The 9,611-nt window shown below is 59.1% G+C and overlaps 1 protein-coding gene across 2 annotated transcripts in view; it reads right to left on the bottom strand.

Annotated features, from left to right (window-relative positions):
- Window positions 1-2,782: 2,782 nt before the first annotated feature.
- Window positions 2,783-9,611, bottom strand: part of MIGA2 (mitoguardin 2) — a 28,237-nt gene continuing 21,408 nt past the window's right edge. For both annotated transcript variants that reach the window (XM_040482603.1, XM_040482604.1), the window contains exons 12-16: window positions 7,023-7,121; window positions 6,583-6,717; window positions 5,818-5,871; window positions 4,945-5,061; window positions 2,783-4,719 (exon numbers count right to left, since the gene is read on the bottom strand). In XM_040482603.1, coding sequence (XP_040338537.1) covers window positions 4,513-4,719; window positions 4,945-5,061; window positions 5,818-5,871; window positions 6,583-6,717; window positions 7,023-7,121 — 612 coding nt within the window. In that variant the 3' untranslated portion in view covers window positions 2,783-4,512. The remainder of the gene's footprint in view (window positions 4,720-4,944; window positions 5,062-5,817; window positions 5,872-6,582; window positions 6,718-7,022; window positions 7,122-9,611) is intronic.

Here is a 9,611-nt window from a genome sequence, read left to right as displayed (position 1 = left end):
AAGCAACTGTCCTGACCCCACAGTGTGGCTGGATGGAATGGGCAAAAGAGAGGGAGGGGGCAGGTGCTGGGGGAGGGGGACAGGCAGGGGCGTGGCCACCTAAAACTCTGAAGATTACCACCGATGGTGAGGACAGAAGAGAGCTCTGAAGGATGGGCTGGTTATTTGATTGGGCTTTGCTTCTTAAAAAAATTTAAAAAATGAGGGGTGCTTGCATGAATCAGTCGGTTGTGTGTCCGACTTCAGCTCAGGTCATGATCTTGAGGTTTGTGGGTTTGAGCCCCACATCAAGCTCTGTGCTGACAGCTCAGAGCCTGGAGCCTGCTTCAGATTCTGTCTCTCTCTCTCTCTCTCTCTCTCTCTCTCTCTGTCCCCCTCCCCCCATGCTCAGGCTCTCTCTCTCAAAAACATAAACATTAAAAAAATTTTTTTAATACAATGTAACATTCATATAGGAGATTCCGAGAATTGAATGTGTACAGCTTGATGAAGTCCCATAAACTAAGCACATTTGTGTAAGCAGCCCGCAGATCAAGAACCAGGGCTCTGGGAGACCCTGACACCCTGTCTAGTCACTCCAGGGTGACACCATACATTAGGTTGGTCTGAATTTTGTGGTTTTTTTTTTTTTAATTTTTAATGTTTATTTATTTTTGAGAGAGAGAGAGAGAGAGAGAGAGAGAGAGAGAGAGAGAGACTGAGCGGGGGAGGGGCAGAGAGAGAGGGAGACACAGAATCTGAAGCAGGCTCCAGGCTCTGAGCTGTCGGCACAGAGCCCGACACGGGGCTCGAACCCAGGGACTGCGAGATCATGACCCGAGCCGAAGTTGGACACTTAACCGACTGAGCCACCCAGGCACCCCTGAATTTTGTACTTTCTATAAGCAGGATCCTACAGTAGGTACTTTTTGCAGGGGGCTTCCTTCACTAGCATTGCATTGGTGAGCTGCATCCATGCTGTAGCCTCTAGTTATGATTTGTTCGCGGCATTCCATGGTGTGAACACCCCACAGTTTATTTTCCATTCGACTCTCGATGGACATTTTGCGGGGGGGGGGGTCAGGTTTGGGGAGTTATGAGTAGTGCTGCTCAGAACATCCTTGTGCACATCTTTGCCGCGCCAGAGGACGCATTTCTGACGGAGACATGCGCGGGAGTCGTGGCAGGGTCCCAGAGACGGCAGAGATGGTGGGTCCAGCTGCCATGTGGACGAGAGGCTGGGCAGTGTGGATGTGCACACTGCAGGGAGGCTCCCGGGAGGCTGCAGGAGCCACCTGCCTCCTCCCTGGGCTGAGGGGTGGACCAGTGAGGCCCCCGGTATCGCTCCCAACAAACCGGGAGGTGCTCCACTCTTGGTCGCTTGCACTAACTTCACTACAGCCTGCAAAGCAGCTCTGAATGCGCCCAGTTTATAGCTGAGGACAGTGAGGCTCTTGAGTGTCACCCCCCAGCGCCCATTGGCCAGGTCACCGGGCTAGTGTGTCAGAGCCAGGATTCAAACCCAGGTCTGTCTGCTTGGCAGGCCCAGGTTTGGAACCAGCCTGCATCCGATGAGCCCTACTCCTGGCTTCCTGCTCCCACTTGCCGGGAGGAGTCCTCAGGGGAGTCCTGAGACCCAGGCTCTTCCAGAGTCCCCAGGCGTCCCAGGCAGGACTGGTCTTTCTTCTGGAAGGGAGCTCACAGGGCAGTCCTCAGAGGCACAAAGTCCAACTCTGTGCACCGTACCGCAGCCGCACTGGTTCGTGCTCAGAGTCCTTTAGGAACCTCCCCATCTCTGGGCCTGGTTCCCCAAAATGTGCTGCTGCCCTCTAGATTAGAGGTTCATCCATTCGCTTCAGAAACCCAGTTCTCAGGCAGTGCCAGACCAGGAATGGGCACATCAGGGATGAAGAATGAACACGACCAGTGGGGCGCCGCCCTCAGCAAACTCATTCCAATGAAAGTCTATGGAACTCCTGGACCCCGAAGATGCCAGTTAGAAAGACAAATGGTCTCGGGGCACCTGGCTGGCTCAGTCGATAGAGCGTGCAACTCTTGATCTTGGTGTCGTGGGCTCAAGCCCCACGTGTGGCATAGAGTTTACTCAAAAAGAGGCGGGGGAGGCGCCTGGGTGGCTCAGTTGATTAAGCATCTGACTCTTGATTTCAGCTCAGGTCATGATCTCACAGTTCGTGGGTTAGAGACCCACGTGGGGCTCTGGGCTGACAGCATGGAAGCCTGTTTGGGATTCTCTCTCCCTCACTCTCTGCCCCTCCCCGACTCGCACAAGCTCTCTCTCTGAAATAAACAAAAAAAGAGTACCTTTCCAATAACCTACCGATGTCTGACTGCCTGTGGAAACATCTACAGATCTGGCAGGCTTAGGTCTGGTCCATTCCTACCTGCTCCAGCCTTTTGCACTGGCTCTCACGGGCTCGGCCGTCTACATGACTAAACCTGAGCCTGCCCCCTGCCCCCGACAGCTGATCCAACACCCGTCTTACAGACATGGACACAGGGGCCCGGAGAGAAGTGACCTTAGCTAGATGCTGCCTGAGCTGGATCCAGGCTGTCCCCCACCAGTGGCCTTAAGCACTGTGCTGACCACTCCCCCACCTCACCCCCAACCCTAGGGGCCCTCCCTGTCTGAGGGACCCATCCACGCTGCCGGGTTGCCAAGTGGCCTCAAAGGGGCTCACCAGGCTTCCCTCGGCCTTTGCCCTCCCGGAAACTCCACCAACTGCACCCCAAGGAGCGAGTCCCCAGCGATGGCCCAGGAAGCAAATGGACCCATCAGCATGGCAACGTGGAAGGACATTGTTTAATAAATCATTTATTTGACTTGAGGTCGATGCACACACGCTCTACCATACAAAAGTTGGAAGCTGCAACAAATCAAGTGCCAGAGGCAGTGCATGGACGTGTAAACAAAGACAAATGAAAACACTACTCTGTGTGATCTGGGAGCAAACCAGAGTAGCTGGGGGGGCCCAGGCTCAAGATGACATTCAGAGTGCAGGGGAAGTGCAAATGAACGGAATGTGGGGCTGGAGGGGAGGAGGGTCCCCCCGGGCCTTCCCATGCAGGAGGCTGCTCCCTCCCGGCCCCCCCCCCCGGGGGGGGGGGGGGGTTGGGGCCAGAGCCCTGGCTCAACACAGGGTCCTCCAGCCTGGGGGAGCAGGAGCGAGCGTGCAGGGAGGTGATGGGCCGGACCCGCACCACCCCTCTCCATTTCCCTTCTCTCTCCCTCCCAGGACCCCTTTGCCATTCGGGGGAGAGGGGCCCTGGTCTGAGGAGCCAGTCCTCCGGGGTACGGAGAACAAGGAGGAAGAACTCAGTTTCTCTGGGAGGCCTCTCAGCCTGAAAGGGGCAGAATCACAAAATAAAGTGTTAAGGCAATAAATAAAACATCCCACCTCCGGTGAAAACACTGAGTGAAGTCAGTCTGCAGGGCTCACAGCACCCCGCGGATGTGGGGACAAGGTGGGGACGGCTGGAGGACCAGCCGATGCACAGCTGGAGCGTTTGTGCGTCGAGCCAACGGCAAAGCGCCCGGCAAAGTTTCTTGTCCTAATGAGGGCAGGGGAGCCAGTCCAGCCCTGTACATCCTCTGACCCGCCCGATGTGGTCCCTGGGCCCGCCACCGACGGCAGCACAGGTGACAGGCCTGCGATGAACCCTGGTCAGAGCCTCCAGCTCAGCCCTAGCACCACCCAGGGGGTTCCAGGCTCACAGAGGCAGGTGGGTGGGGCAGGAGGACCAGCCCCACCTGTTCCATCTTTGGTGGTGGCAAAGGGGAAGAGAAGTGACAGTCTTTGGCAGGACGAGGGAATGTCAGAGGACAGCATCCTGGTTTCCTGCTTGGGTTTGCCAAGGGCCCAGTCCCTGCCCAGACGTGAGCACAAGGAAAGCAGACCCACCCCGTCCCACCCTTGGATGGTCCAGGCCTGCCACCCGTCTAAGGTACCCCTCCCACACCAGGCACTCTGTGGCCCCCACCCTCCCAATCTGGAGCTGCAAAGTCTCTAGGGTGGTGGCAGGGGTGGGGGCCAGCAGGCACTGGGCACCAAGAGACGGTCTAAAGCCCAGGTCCCTTCTAGCTCAGGCCATCCGTGGCCTTCACCAGAGCCCCACCACCCCGTCTTCCACCTGTACCTTCCCAGCCCCGTCATCAGCAGCCCTCCGGCTCTGCCTGTCCCACCCCTCCTCACAACAAGGTCTCTCTCTGACCACCTTCCTCTCCCTCAGGCCCCACAAGCCGCTGGTCCAGCTGCTGCTTTGCCCAGGGACAGCTGAGGGCAGTCAGGCAGGCCCCCAGGGCTCCAACCCTCTCCAAGGAAGTTTGCAGGGATTCCCAGATGATCAGGGACAATTGCCCTAGGCCACCAAAGCCCAGGCTCTGCCGACGCTGACAGCCAGGGACACCCAGGCCCTTCGACACCAACCCTAAGGAGGGGAGGAGATGGCCTTTTCACTGCCATCGCCATGTGGACAAGACCCAGGCAGCACCCCTCCCCAAGCGTGCACCCGCCACTACTGGAGCAACTCCGGGGGGCCGTTCTCTCGGGGCAGCGCCCCGTTCAGGCCAATGCTGCTGGCCACCGGCGCCCCCAGGTAGCCAAGCAGGATCTCGCTGCGGCGCCGGGACAGCTGCAGGATGTCGTCTGCCAGCGCCGGCACCGAAGTGTAGCGCACATTGTCCAGGTCAAACATGTCCCTCAGGTACTGCACGATCTGGTGCTGGGGGGAGGGCTGGCGTTGGGCCTCGGCCACAGCCCCTGCCCCCCTGCCCCCCGCACTGACATCCTCCAGACCACCCAAAGCCCCTTGACCCTCCCCCAACCCGTCCACAGGCTCCCACCCTCCTGGTGCTTCCTCCGGACCCACGTCGGCCAGGCTCCCCCCAGGCACCCCCGCTCACCCCTTCTCGGGGAGCAGCCCAGGCAGGCCACGCACTCCGTTTACCTTGAAGAAAGCACAGACTTCAGCGAGCTGGGGTTTGGGTCCGAGGAAGCCAAAGGCTAGGACGGGGCTTACGTGCTCCGATACGGAGTAGAAATGGGAGATGAAGCCATCAGGCACCTGCAAAAGTGGTGAGGCTGAGGGCTGGGACGCGGCCAAGCTGGGGGGGGGGGGGGCATATCAAGAGCTGGGCTTTGGGGGCCTGGCTCAGTCACGTGCTCGCTGGGTGACGCCGGGCAAGTGACAGGGGCTTTCACCTCTGGAGAATGGGGGGTAACCTCGGGGCGGCTGTGAGGACTACACGAGGAAGGGGGTGGGCTGGGCTCCACACCAGAAGTGCCCAGAGTACTCGGCAGTGGCAGCTGGTATCAGCTGAGCAGCAGGCCTGACTGGCAGAGGAGAGCGATAGATCACGGCCCAGTCAGAGCGCCAAGCGCTGCCTGGGAGTACAGATACCAGCCGCCTGTGGGTGGGAGGGAGGCGACTCCGCCAGCCACACCCAGACGCCTCCGCCACCGCCACGCCGGCCTCCACCCCTCTTGTGGGCCCTTCCTCCCTCAAGGATGCCCTTTCCCCGCGGGCCCTTCAACAGTTTCCGGTGGCCCACACTGTGCTGGGTCCTGGAGAGATTAAGCGGACCTATGTGTGCCTTCGAGGTCCCCCTGGGAAAGGGAGAGAGAAAGGGCAGGACAGGTGGCCAGTGCTGTGACAGAAGCCAGAAGGGACGGCAGGGCCTGGGGGCTCAACTGGACCTCCTTGCGGGGGGGGGGGGGGGGGGGGGGCTCTCCCGGCCCCCCCCCCCCCCCCGGCCCGTGCGGTTGGGTCAGCAGCACTGGGGGCCCCGCCCCACCCCGCCCCCCCGCGAGGGTCACTCACCATCAGCAGTCTCCTCTTGGCTTTCAAGACGGACCAGCAAGCAGTGGCCAGGGCCTAAGTCAAAGATGGGACCCCACCCAGGTTTCAAATGACAGGTCGGGCCTGCAGTCCCTCCCTGATCCCAGCCCTCCCCAACCCAAGCAGGAAGCGGGGGCCTGGTGCCTGAGTTCTGTTGCTTCCTTCCCCTCAACTAGGAACCAGTCACACCTAAATCTGACCTGGACTCTAACCCTTACTGCCGCAGGCCCCTCAACTAGCGGCTGATCTTCCCCGGGTTGCAGTTCCCTTCGCTGTGAAACGGCCATGGCCGAGCACCTCCACCTCATTCAGAGGTCGTGGGGGTCCATGGTCACCGCCTACAAACTGCGGGTAGAAGACGAGCCCCAGGCCATGTAGCACAGCTGCCTGAGGGGCCCTGCACTCTCCTGCTATTCCTTCCTTCTTCCTATGTCTTAACTTGACTTAATAACGTGCATTAAAACGGAGCAGAATTCACCACGGGAGACCACAGTGCAGAAGGAAACGCCCCCCACTGCGTGGGTTCTAAATGGGCGCAGAGAACATCAGCCTCCCCTGGGAAGCTGCTCCAGCGCAGATGCTGGTCTGCCCAGCCCACAGCCCCACATCGAGCGGGGGAGGGAAGCCTGCCCGGCAGGGTGACGGCTGCCTGACGGCGGGGGTAGGGGGTCCAGCCTTGGTGCCCAGAGCCAGGGACGGAGGAAAGCAGGGACCAGGCCAACGCGTGGGGTGACGGGAGCCACCCACCGTCTCCTTGAAGCTGTCTGACAGCCAGCGGTTCCTCAGGACGGCGAGCACCGAGGACGGGGGGTTCTCCAGGTCCTCGAAGGCGTCCATGAGTATGAAGTCCAGCACGATGTCGAAGAAGCTCATGCACACCACCTGTGAGAGGGCAGGGATGCTCTGAAGGCTGCAGGGCCACTGTCCGGACGGGAAGACCGAGTCCAGAGAGGCGTGGGTGTGTGGGGGCCTGGGTGGGAACACACAGGTGAGTGGGCGCATCCCTGGGCCGCAATGGGGTACAGCCGGGGCCGTCTCCCCAGCAGCCTGGGCCTGCTGGCAACAGCAACGAGGCACCTCAGACCCTCAGAATCAAGGCAGAGCTCGGCACAGGCATCCCTTCCCTGCTCAAGGATGTTCGGTGCAAGGGACCCCAGGGCACTGGGGCTCAGCACAAACCAACTCACCCCACGGCCCTCCAGCTCCAGCCGCGTGGTGGCCCAGGTCTCAGGCTGCAGGGCATAGCCCATCATCTCCTCGTAACTCTCCAGGAAGCCTTTGGGGCTCTGTGGGGAGAAGCACAACCCACTCTGGTCATGAGAGAGGCTCTAAGACTCACTTGGACTAGATCACAGGGTCAGGCCTGTGCATGGGGGACGAGCCAAGGCAGGGCTGAGGCCTATCCCCGAGCAGCGGCCGTGGAGGACACCCGGCAAGAAGTGTCCTCTACCCACCGCTACGCGCCTCTGCAGACACCAGGCCACGTCTGGGAGAGGTTCAACAACAGCGCGCCCTGCAACGTCTCAGACCAGCTCACGACGGAGTACCAGGTGCCTTCCGGGAGATGCGCACGACACCATGAGCTCACTTTGCAAAGATGCGTGAGGACAGGAGGTTGAGTCAAGCAGCCAAACATTCCAATCTGCCACTGGTGAAACGGGAGAACCTGCGGCCCACACTCACGGGCCGATTCTGGGGGAGTCGGGGAGCTCCGGCTTGTTACACAACCAGTCCGGTGCCTGGGCCTAAACGATAAATAGCATACGAGACCTGCTGCTGCCGGCACACAGGACAGGCTCTCCGCTCTCTGGGGCTGTGGGGCAGAGCTGGGGCTAGCGACGCCACGTGCACACGTGGACGTGCATCCACGGGCACGGAAGGCTGGGACGCGCCAGGGGCTGTGCTGATAGGGGCCAACTCAGCGAATTCGTGCAGTCTTAAGAGAAATGGTCCAGCAGTATACCCACTTTCTAATTAGGAATACCGAGGCTGCGGGAGATCAGTGATGTGCCCAAGAGCCAGGCAGGGTGGAGCTGACACACGACCGCACAGGCAGGTTGCCACCCCTTATAAAGAACTATGGGTGGAGAAGCCACCAGACAGATGTTCGCCAAAATGTGAACAGGGTGGTGGAGTTGGGGACGGTTTTTCTTTTTGCTGTTATATATCTGTTGGGTTTTTGTAAAATGGGCATGAGTATTTCTATAATCATTTAAAGAAAAAAAATAGAAAAACCATTTCTATTAAGTTTTAAAGAGAATTTGCTAGGATGGCCTTGACCATGACTTAACCTCCCAAAGCCTCAGTTTCCTCATACATAAAGGAGGACGATGAAGATAAGGGCTGGCCAAGCATGTCTGACACCATCTTGCGAGGTCCCTGGGGCACACCCACTCACACTGGAGAGGGTGCATGTCTGGCCCATGGACACACAGCGACGAAGTGGTCTGACTTCTCAAGTCTAGAGCCTGGGTGCTGTCCACAGGACTGGCACCCTCCCAGCTCTGCCTGCCTGCGACAACCCAACAGGGCTGTGTCGGTTCCCGCTCCAGTCCCAGGGCTCCGCATAGGTGAGCTCCGCTCTCCAGAGTGCCAACCAGCCATTCACCAAACCTACGTCCCGCACCCGAGCAGAGGCAGAAAGAGGAGAGCTGTATTCCTGGGCCTCGCGGGGAGCGGCCACAGAGATCAGGCCGTCTGCTAAGCTCCTGGCACTCACCTTAGCCTCACCTGCCCACCCTTCGCTTGTCCGCGTCTTCACTCTCTTGGGAGCCCACAGAGAACAGGCCAAGGGCACAACTGGGGTCAGGCCAACCTGGGTTCAAATGCCAACTCTAGCCTTCCCACACTTAGAGACCTGGACAAGTTCCTCTCCTTCCTCAGGCTCTGTTTCCTCATCTGCTGAATGGACAGTGTAGTCAGGACTAAAGGAGCTACTAGAGGTAGAGACGTGTCTAAAGCTCAGGGCCCGCTGCCGGGTAAACAGCGGCTGCTGGGAGAATAATTATGCATTTATGGAGCACCTGCCCCGTGCCAGGCCCTGGGGCTGGGCACACCTGTGCCGGGACAGCTGTGGTCCTGGCCCTCACGGAGCTCCCAGAGCAGTGACAAAGAGCAACCCACAAATGGGGTGCAGGGTGGGTGTGCTGGCAGGGTGAGCCCAAGGGCTCTTGGCAGAGTCCTCCTGAGGAGACAGACGGGCCAGCAGGGGCTTAGAAGATGGGGAAGCAAGGAAGAGCAAAGGGGGGGGGGGGTGAGGGGGGCTTCCAGATGCTGGTGTAAGTTCCACCTCCTAACCTCGGTGCTGGGCACACAGGGGTTGATCTTTTCATTAAATCCTAGATATCTGTTTTTACACCCTCGTGTGCATATTCGACAGTAAAGTAGTTAACAACAACAGCATCGAGGATCAGTGTTCCAGGTGTTTAGGGACCGCCCTGTGCCATATGCGAAGGCCCGGATCAGGGAGAATGTCTGGAAGAGCCTATACGCTAAAAGCCTGAGCCCTTCGGTCTGGACGAGGCCAAGTGCACATGGCAGCCGGTCACAAAACGAAACTCGGTCTGTACCTCAAAGGCAGCGGAAGCGAGGGAGCACGTCAGGCAGTTGGGTAACGAGATGAGAGGAGTGTTTTGGGAACCATTACTCAGACAGTGAGGTGAAAGTCCTGGGGGGTGGGGGGAGGCATTTTCAAGGGCTTTGCTCCAACAAGGGACCGATCAACATGACAACTCAGGCAACCTTATTAATGAAGAAATGTGAAGGAATGGATACAA

Source organism: Herpailurus yagouaroundi, unplaced genomic scaffold, assembly GCF_014898765.1.
Source record: "Herpailurus yagouaroundi ecotype Mexico unplaced genomic scaffold, PumYag 160, whole genome shotgun sequence".
Lineage (NCBI taxonomy): Eukaryota > Metazoa > Chordata > Mammalia > Carnivora > Felidae > Herpailurus > Herpailurus yagouaroundi.
The sequence above is the reverse complement of the archived record's forward strand: the minus strand, read 5'-3'. Positions and strand labels throughout refer to the sequence as shown.